We start from the raw sequence: 21,591 nt of genomic DNA on the forward strand, positions 1-21,591 counted from the left end.
TCCTCTCTTTGCTATCCATCACTGAAATAATAACAAGTCACATATAGTAAGTCATTGTGATACAAGAGGCCTATGTTTCTAGATCCAAGATAAGTCTATAAAGAGAGGTTAGTCAGAAAAGGTCTTCAGAACAGGACAAAGATTTGTTGTCCGTGTCTTGTTCTGAAGAGGTCTGTATAAATCCTACACTTGTGAAGAAGGGGATGGAGCAAGTTCTCCCCCACAAAAGATAAGCCAGGCCCTAAGGAAAACTTCCATTACAGTGATATTCTTTGTTTCCTTCATTAACTGCAGGTCAGTCTTCCTTTCCTGAGCTTTTGGAGGACACAATTTCTGGCATCATAAGTCTATTCTGTCACATTATGTGCTAGTGCTCAGCATAAAGAATGAAGACTCACCAATGCTCCACTTTTCTATCTTTCTGACAATCAAGTCAGCTTACAACAGTAAACCCAAACAGAAAAATGTAAGCAGCATCAATATAACTCAAGTTCAAATAAGAATCAAGCATTCAAGTACATTCATTAGGAATAAAAATCTTGGTAGCAAGCATGTGCTTTTATCAGCTTTTACAGGGCCAAATGCTCTCTCTAGGACAGGGGTGGACAACTCAACCTGTGTACTTCAACTCCTGAGTAAGCCATGCTCCAAGTCCACAGATTCTAACTGGCTCAGGAATTCTGGGAGATGAAGTCCACAGATCTTAAAGGGGCCATAATTGCCCACCCCTGCTCTAGGAAGTGCTTTCCACCTCCTAGGAGCCATACCTTCTTTCCTTTCTATACCTCCTGAGAAGTATGGCTCCCAGGAGGTAGAAGGTGGGGTATCTTCAGAAGGGACTTCTCTGCTAATCAAGGGGGATTAACCAAGCGACTTTAGAAGATTCCACAGATCATCTGAACTTAAGCCATTTAAGGGGCAAAACAAATGAATCCTTATTGTTGTGGTCCAAAAGCAATTTACATACTGGTTTAAAGACTGAACTAAGACTGCAATAGGACAAGACCAGCATAGAGCAAACTAGAACACAACTACTAAAAGTGAAAATATAAAAGTATATAGAAGAGGGAAAAATACAATTAAAACAATTAAAAATAGTCAAGGGCTTAAAATCCTGAACCATGAAATAGCTAAAATTAGCCCTGAATCCGCGGAAGGGTGGTCACTAATAAATACAAAGAGCAATCTAATTTAAAAATAGAGATTAGCATTCAGAGGTTGAAAATTGGAGTTAAACATTTGGGGAATAAACAGAGCTGTTTCAAATAATCTGGGTACATCATTCCAGACTTCAGCTTTGGATATGCCCCTTTGGCAACCCAGAGATCATTGTAGAATCTAAGTAATGACATAGAGTATCACAGGTTGAGTTTTTGCTGAAGCAGATGCTACCACATTTTTACTCCAACAAAATAGTATTCTGGTCAAAGAAACTTAGACTATAGAGCATATTACATTTGATGTTTACCTGGCAGGCCACCAGCAACTGGAGACAAACCTTACATGCCTAGAAAAACACTACAATCTCACAAGAAGCCTAGCTATTCAGTCTTATGAATCACATTCATTGAAAGAAAGAAAAAAGGGAATTGCCTTACAGAATATCAAACTGGATGTGTGTACTGTGTAACACACTGTTTGTCAATAAATTCATTAGAGTGGATTCTTGCTGACTGCGTCCTGAAACTAATTTCTTCAATATAGAAGGAATGTGCAGCTTTTTGGGCCCTGTAAATTTCACAAATTTCTGCCACCTTCTTTGTCAACTGAGAAGTCCATTACAAACAAAGCAGGGTAAGTCTACACATGCTGTAGTGCAAAATATCTCAGAAGATAGCCTATAGCAGTTGTGACCCATCTAAGTCTCCCATGCCAGACAGGGTCAGACATTGAATGAATCAACATTCAGTCTGACTGAAGGATGCTTTCTTTAGCTTGTAAAGAGCACTCTTTAATGTAAAAAGAGCACTCAACCCCCTGCCTTTCTGCTGGAGAGAAAAAGAGTTTTGTTCATTTAACTTCAAGCCACAATTTGTGTAGAGAAGCTGGGGGGGGGGGCGGGGAGAGAACATTTATTGCTTTTCTAAAACTCAGAATTATGCTTCTTATTTACGATAGTCTGAAAAAAAATATCCAGAAAAAGCAAAGCCAACAGGAATTATTTGCTGCAAGGATCCTTGGTCTCTAAAGCACTGGTAAATATTTAGCAATAAATCAGTGAATAGATCTTTTGATTCACTTTGAAGTGTGCACAGTACTTAAAATCATTACTGTCTCAACAATTTTTTTGTCTCTAATGTTTATTTTATATTTTATATTATATTATATAGGATTTCTGTATGTCATGTAAGTTTTCCTCTAAATTAGAAGCATATCAATATTATCTACTCAGAACCTTTATCTTCCTTTTATTATAAATATTTATATTCCTTTGTAGTTTTCTTTTGAAGATCCTTTTAAAAATCACTGCCTGTAGTTTTGAGTAGTCCTATATTTTACGCCTTTGCTACAGAATGTTTTACATATGACTATTTAAAAGTTAAAATGGCCTTCTAATATTCTCTCCTTTCTTCTTAAATTAATCTAACATTAATTTAAATTTAAGTCTGACAGATATGGTGAGATAAGAACAATTTCTCCTTCAAATAATTTATATGTGGGCCCTATGAAATGAATAGTAAGAGTTAAGTTGACAGTGGCTACTTAGAGGTAAGCCTGACTGAATTTACCTCTTTAAAGATAACTGATAGTAGGACTGATAGTAGGACCACTATACAATGTAATAATACAATGTTTTTTAAAAAAGAGATTTGGTAAATCAAACACTTCTTATTGCCCTGTATCAAGAATTGTGCATTTGCCGGTTTTTCCTTTCCTTTCCCAAAAGAAATTGGCTGACACAGAGAAACTAGTCTCTTGTAAAAATAAAATAAAAGTCTGAAAACCACAAAAGACAGCCACATCAAATGTACAACAACATATAACCTTCACATTTTAAGAGATCATTTACTCTGAGGGTTTGGCTTTCATTATTTCTTATGGCAGCGAACAAGAAATACCAGGGAAATGTCATATAAAATTATTATACTATATGTTAAGTATTGACTAAAGGATGTTTATGGAGAAATAATTCTGTTTCTTCCATATCTAAATTTCCTAATATGTGATGGCGTGGTCTGTTATAAGACAAAAGAAAGAAAAAAGAACATAATTCTATGATATTTTTCTTAACTGTGGTAAAGTCCTGTGCCCAAAACCACCATCACTGGTATTTTAAAAACTGATTATTTTTTTTTTAAAAAAATAGACAAACTCATTTGCATCACCAACTACCTAAATCAGAGGTGGGGAACTATGGCCCCTTTAGGACTTGTGGACTTCAACTCCCAGAATTCCTGAGCCAGCACGTTCACAAGTCACAAAGGGACCATAGTTCCCCACCCCCGGCTTAAATGAATCAAGGTCTTACGTACAGTACAAATCTTTGGAGAAAGAATACAAACTTGTAAGATGCACAACTGCCCAGATGTACCTGAGACACTGCTTGCCAACAGAAATGTGCTTCTCACATGTTTGGTGATAGAAAATCATTATCAGTGGCTACAAACTGTTGCAGCTTTTCTGTTATGGATCCTGTTACAGGACACGCTGGATCAGGTGTTCTTAATTATGACATGTACTGTTTTATTAGCACAAGTTCAGAGAGAAGGAAGGGAAATTAGGACACCAGAGAAAGCTATATTTAATTACTCTTATAATGCAAGTACCCAACCTAATTGTAATTATACACCTTAAAGCTTTTCAAATGTTACATAAGTGAGGCAAGTGGAATGATGCAAAAGCAAAGAAGAGCAAACAGATTATATATTATATATATTATTCATTAAACTTTAAGGATGAAGCATTGAGGAAATGTTATTAGCCACTATTACACAAATATCTCATACACTCCCAGTTTTAGACTAGGCTTAGGTACTTCTAATCATACCCTTGCTCTGTGAAAAAGTCAAAATTTGTCTTGAATTATGTTTAGAACCACAATAGCTGGGCTATAACAATTCAGACAATCACCACCAAAACTCATAGAATGGATTCAGATGTAGGTATCATAGATAATATTTAGGAAACAGGAAATATCCTGAGAAAATTCAGCACAAAATTTTACATATATAACCTGAGAAGCAAATTTATTTCAGCAGTAACTCCTTTGTTCAGTGCCTGATCATGGATGTAGTACTATGTCAAAATGTGTTTGATCTGGAGTAGCATGTTGTATCAAGTTAATCTTAGTAGTTTGGAAGCCCTAACATTGAGTGTGAATCTATGCAACATGGCTTATTCACTGTAGAAGGAAATTTTACATCAGGGTAAGTTTCAGGTAAGAGAAATACAACTTGTAGAAAGAATACAAGTCATGCCGGCCACATGACCACGGAGACGTCCTCGGACAAGCGCTGGCTCTTCGGCTTTGAAACGGAGATGAGCACCGGCCCCTAGAGTCGGAAACGACTAGCACGCATGTGCGCGGGAACCTTTACCTTTACACACTTGAAGCCAGCTGAAGCAGCTCACTTGGCAGGCCACTATTAAGACCCTAGTGATGATGATATGGTGATCACACACACTATGATTTCAGTGAAAATCGCCTTATATTCTGTAATGACTACACAAATAGCAGTCCGTTGCTTTCTTGATACTGGGCTGGCAGGCCTCTCAGCCAAATTCCTTTCCATCATGTTTAATGTTTACCTTGAATTTTGTGTAAAGTGCCTGCATTCCTTTGTTTATTAGCTAATGTGATAAAGCAAGCAAAGAAAGCAAACACTGATGCAGCCAACACTTCCTCCTTCTTGAGAGAAGTCTCCATGTGATGAAAACACCACATCAACGATAGCGTGTCAAAACATGCAACTTCAACCGCAAGCATTTATACAGCGCTTTCTAGAGTAAGAATGTTTTATGAGCATTATTCTTGTAACTAGACTTGGGTAAATCAGCGCTATTTTTCATATTGCAGACAGGAAAACTGAAAAGAGCATATTGTGGCAGAGATATGATTTCACTTGGGAACTTCCCCTCCTAGTCTCAGTCTTCCTGGCATCCTGAAATTTCACACATTGCAAGTTTCCTTGTTTTTCCCTAGTAACACTGAAACAAACGTTTTGCTTTTCCTGCAATGCAAGTTGTAAAGCTGGTTAAGGAATCACAACAGATCTCCAACTGTGAAGTTCTTGGTGCGAAGCTTGGTTGTGTGCCTGCAGACATTTCATAACTCAGCTAGGTAACGTTGCCTCCTTTCGTAATGAAACATTTGCAAGTAAACAACCAAAAGCAGCAAGAATTTGACAGTTCAACAGATACTGAGCTACAGCTTCTTTTCTATTGGAGCATGTCAATTTGTAACAAGAGTAGCATAGGTTGGCACAATGATTGTGCAAGCATGGAACAGTAGAGTATTGCTCAAAGCTGTGATTTGGCTACTATTTGGTGGGCAATTTAATTACTAGTATATATTAGGGACGCAGTGTCTCAGTGGGTTAGGACGCTGAGCTTGTTGATCAGAAGGTTGGCAGTTTGGCGGGTCGAATCCCAAGTGCCGCGTAACAGAGTGAGCGCCTGTTACTCGTCCCAGCGTCTGCCAACCTAGCAGTTCGAAAGCACGTAAAAATGCAAGTAGAAAAATAGGGACCACTAAGGTGGGAAGGTAATAGCGTTCCGTGCGCCTTTGGCGTCTAGTCATGCCGGCCACATGACCACGGAGACGTCCTCGGACAAGCGCTGGCTCTTCGGCTTTGAAACGGAAATGAGCACCGGCCCCTAGAGTCGGAAACGACTAGCACGCATGTGCGGGGGAACCTTTACCTTTACCTACCTTGAAAATCAACTTTTAGAATAGGACTGCAGCTGGCCAAATAAAACTCAACAAGAACAGCATGCTATTACAACTATAAGATTATGCAGGGTGCCACATTCTTAGGTATGGCTTCATTCCTGCAAAACAGGAGACATAACTCTTGATACCTTACACAAAGGCACCCAAACCTCTGTAATGGAGCTCTTTCTGCTCTCTGAGCTTGGTTGTTTGCTTGCAAATGTTTCATTGCCCAACTAGAAGCACGATGGATCATGAGGTTAGGACGCTGAGCTGATTATGGACAGGCTTGCGTTCAAGACCCAGTTGCTGCCATGGGAGGGGTGAGCTCCTGTCACACATTCCAGCTCCTGCCAAACCAGCAGTTCGAAAATGGGTGACTGCAAGTAGATAAATGGGTACCACTTCAGTGGGCAATTTAATGGGGATGTGAAAGGAGCCCCCAACTGGGCATTCTTCTAGGCAACAATGATGTCACCGTTCATTCCTTCCAGCCCGGAAGGGCTTCGGCGCTCCTGACATGACTGCAGTAGTAGTATTAGTATTACCCAATTGGGTGATGTTGCCTAGTTGAGTGATGAAATATCTGCAAGCACACAACCAAGCTTAGCAACAAGAACTTCACAGATGGACATCTGTTGCGATTCCACATTAAATTTACAATTTGCACTGCAGGAAAAGCAAAAATGATGTTACAATGTTACTGGGGGAAAACATGGAAATTTGCAACATTTAGAATATAATAATTCAAATACTTGCAACCTGAAGAGGGCATGACATAATAGTAATTGTATTAGTTCACAATTACAGATGTCAGACGAGTATAAAAGCAAAAATGTGGGTTTGTCCAAGGGAATGAATGTCTAATAACCGAGAATGAGAACAATTTGAAGGGAGGATTGTGTTTCTAAAATTCACATCCAGGCCTATTTGCTATGGCCTCTTTCACTAAGTGATATATTAGCAATGATAAGCAAGCAGCAACATTATTTTTAATGCTTTCAGACAATTACTTTTCCTCTTTGCATTCATTTTCAACCAAATACAAAATTAGGAGAAATAAATCTAGGATTTACATTATTCTCTTGCGAAAATGGTGTGGAAGAAAAACCAACATTAAACAAGATTAGGGAGCCAAATGCTGTATCAGAAAAGAGCTGAGACTCATTTGATGCTGTTATCTACAATGGGGGGAAAAATTGAAAGGAGAAACTGAAATAGTAATACTGCCTTGGAATAAACAGTAGAGTTTGTTTATTTCATTATTTATATTCTACCTTTATTATTTTTACAAATAACCCTAGGTGACGAACATATCCAACACACCTTCCTCCTCCTATTTTCCTCACAACAACAACCCTGTAAGGTAGGTTGGGATGAGAGAGTGACTGGACCAAGATCACCCAGCAGGCTTTTGTAGCTAAGGTGCAACTTGAACTCACAGTCTCTTTGTTTTTTAGCCTGATACTTTAACTGCTAGACTAAACTGGCTCAATTTAAAATTGTTCAAGGAAAAGGGGAAGGAGATCTGAACAGATCCATTCAATTAAATTTACTCTACTGAGTCTTCTCAGAGAACATGCAGGAGTGTGCGCGCGCACACACACACACACACACACACACTAATAGAAGAACAAGAGAATCCTGTAATACTAGAATGTTGTTGTCATATAATATATGTGGGTATATGCATAATTCTGTATTTATTTATTTTTGTCATATTTATGCAGTGTATATTGGAGGTAGTGACCCTTTGAGAGCTGAATGCAATGAAATTTCATTTTAATGTATGCCAATTATTTATTTATTTTATTTTATTTATTTTATTACATTTATATACCGCCCTTTCCCGAAGGACTCAGGGCGGTTTACAGGGTGATTAAAAACCAAGATACAAAAGTTAAAAACAAATTTAAAAAAATTATATTTGTCCCTGCATAAATAAAACCCCAGTTAAAATAAGATTAATCCTCAGCCTGGGCCAGAGAGCTCGAAGAGCCAGGTCTTCAGGCCCCGGTGGAATGAACGGAGGTCGGGGGCAGTCCTCAGCTCCACTGGCAGCTGGTTCCAAAGGGCAGGCGCCCCCACTGAGAAGGCCCTATCCCTGGGTGTTACCCGCCGGCAATCTCTTACCGGTGGCACCCTGAGAAGACCCTCCCTGTGTGAGCGCACTAGACGAAGGGAACTTGATGCTGGCAGCAGGTGTTCCCTCAGATATCCCGGACCCAAGCCATTAGTGTACATTCAAAGTGCTAATAAAGTTAAAATTATTAAAGTTATTAAATACCTTAAAGACTACCAACCCAGCTTTTTGCGGTTTAAGATCTCATTTTCCTTCCCTATGCAAAATTACTTCTGTGAAAAGCATTTTCATTGCAACCACAAGAGTTCATCTGCTCCTTTCATTTATCTTAAAAGATAAATACAATGCCAAATGCTAACAATTAAGACAGATTACTAAACAAGCATCTTCACAGGCTTCTTCAACAAGCTATTAGAAATGAGTTCTTTCTGAGTTCACCTAACTCAAGGAGTGTTTGCTGTTGCTTCAGAAAAAGGAACAGTTTGTCCAGTCTGTTCTCGGTAGCCATAGCCATCCACGCCTATAATTTTTTGTAGCTATCCGTGGTCACATGGTTTCATTTATGGAAATAAAGCCTATGGAGATATTAAACAAATCTTGGTTTTAAATGCTAAGGTTATAAAAATGTCTGACTAGCTGGTAGACAAATTCCTATGTGCTTGAGAGCTGGACTAGCTAACATTCCATGATTTGGGGGCCTCCACAGATTCTCAGGAAGCTACTTAAAATTCTCAGGAAGTTACTAAAATCCATACCCAGACACACTTTTCTCTGTATTGTTGAGACAAAAAAGTTCATTATTTCAAAGTACGGAAAAGTAAGTGCATTCAGAAAAGATCTCTTGTGATCTTGACTAAACACATGGGCAATAACTCCTGGCTTCATACTAGCCTATTAGTGTACTGTTTCTGTATCCAACTCATTCTTAAATTACATATAATTTCTTATGTCAAGTGACATGCCTTGAATATTCCATCATCACTTGGCAACTATTAGGAATATTACATGAACATTCTTAGAGGACTGGCATCCAATTCGCAATGGATATTTTCAGTTCTATGAGCAGCAAGACAAATGGTAGCACCTCACCATTATTCTTTATGCCACGTTTCTCTAACGTTAGGCCTCCAGGATGCATTGCATGGCTACTGCCACAGCCCAAAACTATGTTATGAGAGTTGAAAGCCAATGTAACCAAAGGACAGAGTTGTGAAGAAGATCCTAGTTTGCTAAAAGATATCATCATTCCACCTTTCTGTCCACAAACACAGGGAAAAAGTATGCCTAATACTTCCTTATTTTATGTTGTAAAATACTAATAGCTAATAGGGAATGGGTCCATTTTCAGGCTTCTATCCAGACAGTGAATTCTTTGAATTAAAGCATCTCAAAGAAAATGATCTCACAACATCTTTCTATTAATTTTTCTTTATCTTGGAGGGCTGATTGGTATTTTAGGGTAGATTTCACACTAATTTTGTGTGCCAGCAGTTGTAACATCCCGTTTTAAGACTTCTGCAACAGTACGGCCATACTGAGCATGCTTCGGGATTTTTTCTTTGTGTGATTTCTGCTACAAAAGTCATAAGGAGAAACAAGGGAGAAGGGCTAGCAAATGGCTTTCTGTTTGGCATCCCTAGATGTGAGGACCATTGTGTAAAGTTAATTGATTATTTGCTATTATGTAAGTCATTTTAACTCTCAGCAACCAGACAGATAGATTTCCTCTGTGATAATTAATGCCTAATCTGGTCTTCCAGATCTTCCAAACTGCCACCGTCACTGAGCCCATCCACCTTGCTACTGGTTGATCTTCTCTTTCTTTCAACCTTTCCCAACATTATAGATGTCTCAAAAGAATTGGTCTTCACATAATGTGTCCAAAGTAATATAATTTGAACTTGGTTGTTTGTGCCTCAAGTGAGAACTTCGGATTGATTCGCTTGATGGTCCATTTGTATGAGCAATAGCATCTAATGTCATAGCAAGCGCATCACCTGATAAGGTTCTGGGAGCCACTTTGACCACGAGGATTGATTGTATCTCCAAATGGAATCTCCAGAATGGAATGGATTGCTTACATATAAAAATAAATCCAGAGATCTGGACTTATCCCCCTTCTAGAAGAATCCAAAAGGCAAAACGATCAGGAGGTACAATACAATACTTTAGCCTTGCTAAAAATTTACTGTAAGTTCAGGGAAGGGGGAGGGATATTGCTAATATGACAGAAAAAGCAACATTGGGCTTCTCGTACAAACCTCTAGTTATTCTGAAATACTTCTCCCTAGACCTAAACTTGCCAATAATATAATGGATTTCCCTTCAATGCCCTTTCATGTTGGTTCAAAACAGAAGCCAGTAAGCAGAGAAGTCACTTTATTTATTCATGGTCTACATTAACATTTATTCAGCTGGCAGCTGTGTACTGAATGAAGCAGAAACCTGAGATCTGCCTGCTGGATCTGTAAGCCTACGGATCTTTCAGCAAGTAGGTGGAGAATCTTTTAGAATATGGGGCTTAACACATGAGACGTTTGGGTGTTCGTTGCCAAAGGCAAAGAGCACTTGGTACCCTAATGACCTCAAGGGAAGACAAGGAACATTTGTGGCAGGCAAAGGAAATTCATTCATTTGTGCAAATAGGAAGAAGGGTCATTCATCGGCTCCTGTTACTACTATGGGAGCAGCTACTGAAGAGGTGTGTTATTATATTTCTACATCCTGAAGTGAACTTCAATAAATAGCCATGAAGCTTCTGAGACCATACTTAATTAGCAAGTTCGATGCAGTAGAGGTGAATTTTGAATCGGGAGACTCCTGATTCACACCTGAGTCTCTTGGGGCTCATCTACAGAGCAACAGCTATGTGTTTCCCTCCCATCCTTGAGGCGGGAGGACAATATGCCAACAATATGTTCTCTCCACAGCCTATCTTTCATTGCACCTTAGCAATGAGCTGGCAGTGCTTACATATAGTTCAGTGCAAGGTAATTTTAGGACAGTCGGTGTGCTTTCCATCAAACATGTGCCACCAGCAAACGATACACAGAAGAAAACACCACAAGAGAGACTAGAGGATGCGAAGAGAGGGAAGATTAAGTTTGTGCATTACACACGCTAGAAGAATCCATCAAATTCCTGCAACCCGTGCATGTGGGGAGAGAGGGGGAAATGAGTTGAAAGTGCCAGATGTCAGGCACTAAAAGCCAGACTGGGTTGATAGAACAGAGATACAAATTGCTGCGATGAAAAAGGTTGGAAACATTTGCCTAGTTGCCCCAGCAAAAGACATGCTCCTGCAGAAGCAAAAGTAAGGAGTCTACTTATAAAGCCTGGTCAGACCAACTATCTGGAAGAAATTCAGTCTAACAAACTATACCAGGAGAAGTATATTAGCAGTGGGCTAATGCCTCCTTAAGTAACACCAGCTGCCTGCAATTAGTGCAGGTTCGAGTCCCACCAGGCTCAAGGTTGACTCAGCCTTCCATCCTTCCGAGGTAGGTAAAATGAGGACCCAGATTGTTGGGGGCAATTAAGCTGACTTTGTAATAATGCCGCTTGGGGGGGCGGCGAAAGTCCTAATAAGCAGGCATATACATAGAATGAAGGCTATTGCTAAGCACATTGATTTGTGCTTTAAAATTGTAAACCGCCCTGAGTCTTCGGAGAAGGGCGGGATATAAATGGGATTAAAAATAAAAAAAAGTCTGGCCATACTAACTCTCAACACAAGATCTGCTTAGAAAACCTTAAGAATTCATGGCACACTTTCTCCAAGAACCGCCCCCTAGAAGGCTAACACTTGCAAATTATTAGTTTTTTACATATTTAAAAAGTTTGAATAAACTAATTTTCTGGCAATTCTTTTTTATAATTCTTGTTGTTGTACATGACAGATTAAATTAGTCTTCTGCTACATGGTGTTGTTTTCCAGGCATCCTGCAACCAACAGAATTCCTAGCAAGCAAAGACGCTTATACCAAATAAATCACAGATAGTTACATTAACTGCTTGCACTAGCAGGAGGAGCCAAGTGAGAGTGGCTGAACTGCACTTCATTCTGGAGAGCAGTACAAACTGCTCATTAACCTAGTGTACACATAGCAATGCAATATAAGTTTAATATAAGAATTGTTATATTATTCCTTAAATTTCCCTGTTTCAGAAATAGTCATTGATGATTAGAGATTTTTAGAGATGGTTGTTCTTACTAGCCTGACCTTTGCGGTCCTGTGGATTAGGGGTTAATTGGCTGAATGACCCCATATCGAAAATAGAAAGGCAATTTTCTTCAAACAGTCAATAATTTTCTTTAAAATGCCAACAAATGGTCATTTTTCATCATTTTGTAAGTTACCTCTTGTTAGATACAAAGTTGGATCTAACCTTCCATCCTTGAACAAGCTTTATTAAGCATGAAATATGGACTTACCATATAAATCTTTTGCACTCATTTTGCCAGCACCATCTCCTTTACCCATGCTGCCACTGGAAAAAGAGAAAGCAGTAAGATGAAACGAGTACTTTAATTTGTCTTTGAGAAAATTCACCATTTGTTTCCACTGTGCTGATGACAGTTTAAATTCCTGCGCGGGAAAACAGGACATAGAATCCTAAGCAAGTTTTGGCGGCAAAGTCCTCCATTTTTTGCATATCATGAGATTAAAAACAGCATTTTTGATTTTTCTTTCCCGATTCTCACTCCTCAGATTGTAATTTGTTGGTTTCAAATTGAGCAAAGACTCTGCAACAGATCTGGCTCTTTGTCACTTACTATGTACTCATAGTTACCAACCTTTTTTTAATGTTATTATAATGTATTTTCTATTTTTGCTTGCTTTTATTGTACACTGCCTAGAGTCAGGAATCAGGCGCTGTCTAAATTGAATACATTACATTAAATTCCCTGCTGATGTCATAGTAAAAGAATAAAAGGGAACAAACAAGCCATTTCTCTTCAGGAGCTGTAATCCCTAAAGTGACATAAATCAGCCATAGTCTGGTTTCAGGCTACAGGACTTGCTGTGTCTTTCACTAGAACCTCGAAGTCCCCATCCTGAACCTGAACCTGAAAAGAGGTCAAGGCATGTCTTCTGCAATTTAAGAACTCAGGACATGAAATAATACATTTAAGTTACAGGAAAGCAGATTGGATATTATATATATAAAAAATCCCAACAGAGTAGTTAACACTGGAACCAATTACCTAGAGAAGCACTGCACTCCCTTTTAGTGGATGAGTTGAAGCAGAGGCTAGGCCAGCATAGCTGGCTCAGGAATTCTGGGAGTTGTCCATGAGTCATAAAAGAGCCAAGGTTGTCTACCCCTGGGCTAGGCTGTCCTATGTGGGTATATTTTAATCTGGATTCCTCCACTGAATGGGGTGTTGACTATATTTATTTATTTGCTGCCCATCTCGCAGTCAAGGCTACTAAATGGTTCCTTCCAAATCTATGGTTCTACATACAAGAACTATTGAGGGGTTTGTATGCCAGAAGTGAATGGAGATTGCACTCCTTCCACACAGAATCCAATGCTCTCCACTCTCACACAAAGACTTCCTCTCAGGAGAATGAAACATGTGCCACAAATAACATGACTTGCATAAGAATCTGTGTCAGTCGTCAGAAACAGGATTTGTGTCACAAATAATAATCATTTTGGCAGACATTTTGTTTCCTACAAATCCCATATTTAATTGTAAAATTGTAGAGCAGTGGTCTCCAAACTCTGAGCCACGGACCAGTACCGGACCATGGCCCATTGGGGCTACGCAAGTGGCAGGTGAGCACAGGAAGTTTTATTTGTGCGTGTGTGAGATTAGGTTGTGCACACTCAACCATCCCTTCCCCACCCCCCTGCCACCATTACTGCCAGTCTGTGGACCGAAAAAGGTTGGGAACACTGTTTTAGGGGACAGAAAAACAATTGAGTTGTTACTATCATTATACAATGGGAATTAGAAATATAAACTGCACATAATCCAGAGACCCAGCAGGGGATTTCATGTCTACCCAATCTAGCCAGAAATTAAAAAGTAGAAATATTATTTACACAAGACACAATTCTACTTTTCAGCATCTGCAAACTTGCCCTCTACATATCCTCAGTGTACTTCTGGTGACAATCCAGATTGTAGAACTCTGAACCTCTCCAGTTGCTTTCTCCTTCCCCCACAGTTTGTTTGTTTAAACAATAGATTCCTTACTTTGCAGAGCCAGGGTGGCTGCTTGTGGATCCTTTCTGGCTCATACTGCTTTCAGGATATTCACCTACAACAGAACAACATGGATTACTTAAGAGGCTACCATGCTTACATTCTAATCATTGATTTGCTTAGTCATATAGCTTTTACCAAACAAATTATAACAGTGTAGTTGCAACGGGCTGGCAAAGGGATCAGGATGGTGCTCAGTCTAGACCAGGGGTAGGCAACCTTGGCTCTTTTATGACTTGTGGACTTCAACTCCCAGAATTCCTGAGCTGGCTCAGGAATTCTGGGAGTTGAAGTCCACGAGTCATAAAAGAGCCAAGGTTGCCTACCCCTGGTCTAGACTATGGTCACCATAAGACCTTCTCCCTTATGGTACCATTGTAGCCCTGTTGATTGCAAAAGGGAACATATTGTTCTTTCAAAGAAGGTGCCCACTGGGGGATTTAAAAGTGGAAAGGAAGATGAGAGCAGTTCAATGATTTAACAGGGCATCATCTATTCCTGTATTCAAAAAAGATTGAGGGGACCATGCTAACAATGGGCCAAGCAGGAAGTGTGGATCTGCCTGTAGACTTCCTCCACGCTCTAAGCTCCTTCACAACAGCCTTGTGATCCTCTTGGGGATGCGGTGCATCTTTGATTAACCCTCTTTGCTGAGTGGTGAAGACTGATTTCTGCTTTTAATGTGTCTCTTGGGGCAGTTTTTTAAATTGCTGATCATTTCAATTCATTTTTAATATCCTTGGTTTTAACGAAATACCTTTTTATCCTGAACTGCCAAGAGATTGAATAGCCAGTAATGCATCAAATTTAATCCCACAAACCAACCAATAAATATACATTTAAATTAAATACATAACTGAATAACCGATTTGGAAGACGTTCAGTTGCAGATAAAATGCAAGCTAAAATTAATTTGCATATTGTACTACATTAAAACCCTCCTAACATTCAGAGTGAAAAAAAAATCAAAACTAGCTAATCTGTAATTTATGCCAAAGCCAGATGTTAAACTACCGCCGCCTGCAAAATACAACCGATGTCACTTTTAGAAGCTTATTAATGAATTCAGATTTGAGGGGGGGGAAATTTCATTTTGGATTCAGTTAATTATTCCTTTTTAAAAAAAACCTACCCGAAACAATTTTTAAGCCATAAATATCAAATATGTTTTGAAATGCTGGATATCTTCTAGAGGTAAATCAGTTCACAACACAAATTAATACAGTAACATATAATATAAAGGAAAGTATATTCCAAAAAACCCAAAGCCCCCATTCTTTCTACTTTTAGAATTTCTTTCTGACGGAATAGAAACTGTCACCTGCGAATTCTTCAGGGCGGCCATTTATATATATATATATATTTTAAAAAATGATCTCCTTATCATTACAATGAAACCTATTTTTTAAAGCATAAACTCCTGATTTACAGTGGGATAGAAGAGTGTTGAATTTTTTAAAATCCTGTTTGCTTTTGATTGTGTGTGTGAGACATTCTCTTTCTCCAAAGGTTCCATATTTTATCTCTATCTTTCCTTAACTACCCGTATCAATCTATTTTTATGATCTGTGTCATAGTTCTTCCGAATCTCCATGTGGGTCTTTGTGTTCAGACTGTTTGCAGCTCTTCAGCTTTTCATCTCCTTCCTTTCCTTCCTTTTTTTAATTCACTCTATTCTCGATGAAGGAGAATATTTGCAGCTCAGGGTTAAAATGAGGGGTCCGTGGTGCTCTCTGAGCTAGACTGTTTTCTTGCAGACATTTCATTAGCCTAACTAGGCAACATCATCAGTGCTACTAGTTTGGGTAATGAACCGTCTGCCAGAAAACAGTCTAGCTCAGAGAGCACCAAGGGACTACTCCCTCTATTCTTCCCATCATTCTTTTTTTTTAAAAAAAATCTTATTTTCTTTCTGATACTTATCATTTCCTGGAGTGAATTAAGTCCTTGTCATTGTTTGAATAGGTCTGAGATGGTGTGTTTACTGTTCACTGGATAGGATAATTCCTTTTATCGGAATGCAGTTAAATAAAATATCTCAAACATTTTTATTAAAGGTTGGGGAGGAAGCACATATTAATAATTCCCAGAAGAGGTTAATCTTGCCCATCAACCATGTCAAAAACCTGCCTGGCCAGAATAACTACTATTCATAGAACAGTAGACTTTTCAATTTTTTAAAGCAGCTTTTGAACATTTTTGTTGTTACCGTAATTGGAATAGGACTCTCTCTGCACTGGTTCATGACATCTTCTGTACAGGCTCTTTGATGGACTATTTGCAAATGGCTATTGATTTTTCTTCAGCCCTCATATTTCTGCCTTAAAAGAAATACATGGGGGATATTTCAAAACTTTACTGTAGTGAAACTCTTTAAATTATCTGGCTGAAATTTTGTAGGCTAATATATCACTGGGTTTTTTTCCCTTCCCATTCTGCCAAAAATTGAAGCAGACATCATACCATTCCATTACGATTTATAATCATTTACCAAATCTCAGTTCTCAAAATAATGCACATGGAATATTGTTAGAGTCTGAATTTCAAATGCAAACCAAATCTGAAACAGAAATCAAATCTTACCTAGTACTAATAACCCTACTTATTCATATTTTACATTTTTTTCTCCCTGGTGTATCTATAAACACAAAGTAAAATCACAGTAATAAGTGACAATAAACAAACTGAATCAGTTCAGGATTTTATTTATTTTTCTTGACTTACTCAAAGAGGAGGCACTAAACCTCAAAATAAACTAGAACAACTTTCGGTTGCATTGCAATGACTAACATAAAGAAGATCTGAAAAAACAAGACTATTCTTAATACCAAATACAGAATAGTCAAAGCTATAGTTTCCCCATAAATTATATATATTTGTGACAGTTGGACAATAAAAAGCAGAAGAAAACTAAACTCCTTATGAACTTGAAAACAGGTACTATGTACAGCTTGGAGAACAAAAGTAAACGATCAAGCACATTTTAGTTTGCATCAATCCAGACTGGAATATAAGCTGCTTTATTTTGGTCATATCATGTAATCAAATTCATCAAAAGATCAATCATGCTTGGAATGGTTGAAGATGCTAAAAAACAAGGCTAGTAAAGAATATGTTGGATTGATGCCATCAAGCAAAATACAGGTTTAAACTTGAAAACATTAAACAAAGTTGTAAAACATGAGAAAGAATGGAGGCAGCCAATATATTAAGTCTCTGAAAGTTGGATGTGGGTGAACAGACAGAAGACGGCAAAACACATAATAAACCACAAATGCTCGCTCCCCATACAAATCTTATTGTATATTAATGGGTTTAGATAAGATAGATAATTGGTTTAGACAGCATTATTGCATCGTATTTGCCTTTCTGTTTTTATTTCACAAATCTATTTGATGCATGGGACACAGTTGCTTCACACTATAAAATGAAGCATAGTTGCTAACATGAATTAGTAAACTAGTTCTCTCTTTTACTTTTACAACTGAATAACCTTTCCTACAACATTTCCCTTCAAAGCTACCCATTTCCAGACATCTCAGTCGGTCATACTGTGTGGCATCCTTTGCAGTGAGGGACATATAGAAGACAAATTGCATTGTGTTTTGGATTGCTTTATTTACACACAATGAATTTCCAATCTTTGAATCTCTTCCTACTGGAAATTGTATACAGCATATGTGTAGAAAATTGTAACTAAAAAAATATTGTGCAAAAGATTGGCTGTAGCTGCCTAATAAATAAACTGCACATGATATTAAAATCCATTGAATGGGAAATGGTAACCCACACGAAGACTTTCTTTTTCAAAATTAACTAGCCATTACAATGCTAGTGGAAACTTTAACTGATCTATTGTATGAGATTCAAATATATTTGGTTATACAAAAGTTCGGAAGCATACTTTGTTTTTAACTGATACACACATACCTTGTAGCTAGCATACATTTTGAAAAAATGTTCCCTTCTATCTGTGGAACATGGGAGGAACTTCTAAAATACTAGCTGAAGCTGGAAATGTCTGTTTCTGAGAAAAGCAGCTACTGATAGGGTTGTATTCCCTCTCTCATATCCATCTTACTTGGTTAGGGTGGCCCATGTTTAAAGACAGGAGGCTGCTGCTACCACGGTAATCTGATCCTTAGAAAGCACCACATTTATTTACTGAAAACAGTGGTCTTTCACTTGCCATTGTTGGGTATACACAGACATTTAGTTAATTTATACAAAATCCACCATTCAGGGAAATATTTATGTGACCTTAGAGCAGACACGTCAAACTCACGATGTCATGTGACGTCGTGCAACGTATCGGGACTGTTTTGCCATTGCCGGCAATGGGGTGGGCGCGGCTTCTGCGTGATGCGTCTGGCCCGCGGGCTGGCAGTTTGACATCCCTGCCTTAGAGCAACAAAAAGGAACTTGCATATCATTCAAACAAAGAGGGTGGGTTTGTTACAAACCCAAAACTGGTAGAACTTGTTCTTGAACAAGAATAGTTCACATTCCTGACATTTTGCAGAAATTAAATATAATGGAGTTCACAAGATTAATCTAAAGTAACCTGCAAGTCAGATACAATGGGTGTGCCACAAAAAAAACTAAGCATGGTGGAAGACATCATATCGGCAATAAAGAAATGATAATAAACAACCTTATTAAAGACACTTCCTGTTATTTTTAATCCCTTTCAAAACCTTTGCCATCTGGCAGCTATATTAGCTGGGAAATATGGTTTAGTAATGGAACACAACTGAGGGCGCACCAAATTTGGAAAAGGTGCAGTAACCATAAATAAGCAAATAAGAAATCCTCAACAGGATCTCTTCAAGCGCTTCTCCTTGCAGCAATAATTATAAGTTCCCGGGAAACTGAAAAGTAACATGTCATGGAACCATTCTTGTTTAATATTTGTCCCCAGCTAGTAGTTCCTGGAAGATATTCTCTGCAATTCTGGATTTGCCAAGAAATGCAATGGTATGTAGAACGGCCTTAGGACACTGGGCGAAGAGATGCTGCCTAGGAAACGGTCATATAAGAGGTAGTGTAGCTCACAGCTGCATAGTGGGCAGAGCAAGAAGCTCAGGAGGGACCTTCCCTTAGTTATGGGGCTGCAAAGGTAATGCTGGGAGAATTGTACTTTCAGACTTGCAACTCTGTTAATGTGGCTTTACGATAATAAAATAAAATAATCTTATTGCACTGTGTTACCTGCCTGCTTTACCTAGTAAAGCTGACATCAATCGGCTGCAAGAAATTATAGGGATGCCAATCCTGTTGTTTGTTTCTTTGTTTTCCCAAGAGTGGGATGCTGTAAGGTTATTTGCTACTTGGTTTAGAATGCTGCGTCTTAATGATGTATTTAAAACATATCCAAATATCTTTAATATCATTAATAGATTAGACTTATTCTATCAGACAAAATTCAAAGAACAAGTATAAATTGGGCTTCCCTTGTTTCTTTCGCCAGTATGCTCAGTCATATGGCATTCATGAATGGATGCAGCATGTCCTTCACAAATGAAGACAGAAAGCCAGCAAGATCTCTTCCATATGGCCAGAGTTTCTCTTTGCAAAACAGTTGATAGCTGATGACCTTGACACGTGGCAGAAACCAATTAGGTGACCAACAGGAGAACACACTAACTGGCATCAGATAGCTTCCTTATCCATGTCCAATGAGTCATGATTCCATGTTGCAAGAAAGAGGATACTTGGTGATTCTAAAGAACCTAAGCAATTGCTATGAAGTACAGTTGCCAAACAAAAAGTGCTTTTACTCTGCTGAATTTTGGGCCATGTCCAGCCACAGGGATGAAAGCTGTGGGGAGGAGAGAGGGCCAATGAGGTGAGACATAAGGTGAGGTGAGAATTCTCACCAAAGGGAAAAACAGGCTGCCTCACAGCTTGACAGGGCATTCCTTGTTTTTGGCTGCAAAGTAGCTCCAGGATGTTTCTCTTGCACTGCAGCTGATGAAGAAGAAAACAGACTCATCTGCCAGAAGAAGCACCAACGTGGGATGATGAGAGGAGAGCAGAAATTCTGCACATGGAGTTGCCCTGAGTTGGTGTTTAGTCGAGCAAAAAGTAAACTCATACAGTCCAGCAAGCCAAACAAACAAACAAAAACTGAAAATTGCTCCTTTTCAAACATTTAATTTGAAAAGGATGTATTTTTGACAGCACATCCCAAGACACACACCTATCCAATGGTAAGGCTTTGCATTTTAATAACGTTTACTAGAAAACAGGTGTTTATAAAAAAAATAGATACTGAATTTGGTAGATGGCAATTACTTTTGCAATGTAATCAGATACTACCAGATGCATTTTAATTCAATCAGACTTACACCAAATGAATACAAGATTGTAGCCCATAAGCGAAGCTCAGTAAGAACTCCATTCAAGTTTCATAAGCTACCTGAATCCCTCTTCCTCAAAATTTGAGTTTAGCTAATCTCTCATATCGCAGGATCCAATTTGAGAGAAGTTTCCTGAAGATGGACTTCAGCACAAATCCAAAAGCTCAGAAACAAAACCTGTGGTCCCGATGAATGACCCAGATTGGATCCTGCAACATTATCCTGGGACACGAATATATTCGCCTGCATTCGGTCCTTCCACCAACAGAAAGAGTCATTCATTCACTGAAGGGAATCACTTTTCAGAAACTGACTATGAAGTACTTTTTGATTAATGCAAGCAAGGCTTAGTTTCCAAGGAAGAAAATGGAGAGTTGTACCTTCTCATGAGTTTGGTAATTCAGCGCTATAAAGGAGAGCAGTCTAAAAAAGGAAATATCTTATATTGGTAAATATTGTTTTTTTTTGGAAGGCTGTCGTAGAAAAAGTACACAAACATCTTCATATAAAAGCTCACTGTAACTCTCTGGGATGAAAGGGTTTTATTGAAGAAATACCTAACGGAAATTGTGCTATAGCATTCATTATTGCTTTTGGCTTTGGAAAAAAACATGTTTCCCAGTCTGGCTGAAAATAAAGCAAAGAGAGCTAAGAAAAATAATTTCATATTTTTTCCTCATACCCAATTTAATATGGATTTGAATACTGGATTTTATTTAAGAATTACAAATGAGGGAAAGAAAAGGAGTAAAAAAGTAAAAAAGAAAAACAAAACTTTCCTTCAGTTGACCTAAAAACCCAAAACGCATTTGGTTTCTTCTTGATAGCCATTATCACAACATTAATCATACATTATTGCTGCTACTTAAAAAAAATACTAGGTTTGTTCAGTGAATCCTATTTTCACCGATACTCATTGGGTTTGCACACATAATCAAATTTAAATTCAGAATTTCTTGGAGAATTCCTAACCCTATGAATTTGAAATTTGCTGCTGTAGGTGAATAATTTTAATACCAGGAAGTATGCAAATTAAATAGGTATGCAGAAAAAG

General features: G+C 38.4%; 1 protein-coding gene across 2 annotated transcripts in view; it reads right to left on the reverse strand.

The window, feature by feature from the left end:
• EPS8L2 (EPS8 signaling adaptor L2) overlaps positions 1-21,591 on the reverse strand; it is a 93,591-nt gene that overhangs the window by 49,425 nt on the left and 22,575 nt on the right. For both annotated transcript variants that reach the window (XM_083350650.1, XM_083350651.1), the window contains 2 exons: positions 14,167-14,230; positions 12,391-12,446 (listed from right to left, as the gene is read on the reverse strand). In XM_083350650.1, coding sequence (XP_083206776.1) covers positions 12,391-12,446; positions 14,167-14,210 — 100 coding nt within the window. In that variant the 5' untranslated portion in view covers positions 14,211-14,230. The remainder of the gene's footprint in view (positions 1-12,390; positions 12,447-14,166; positions 14,231-21,591) is intronic.

Source organism: Vipera ursinii (assembly GCF_947247035.1).
Source record: "Vipera ursinii genome assembly, chromosome: 1".
NCBI lineage: Eukaryota > Metazoa > Chordata > Lepidosauria > Squamata > Viperidae > Vipera > Vipera ursinii.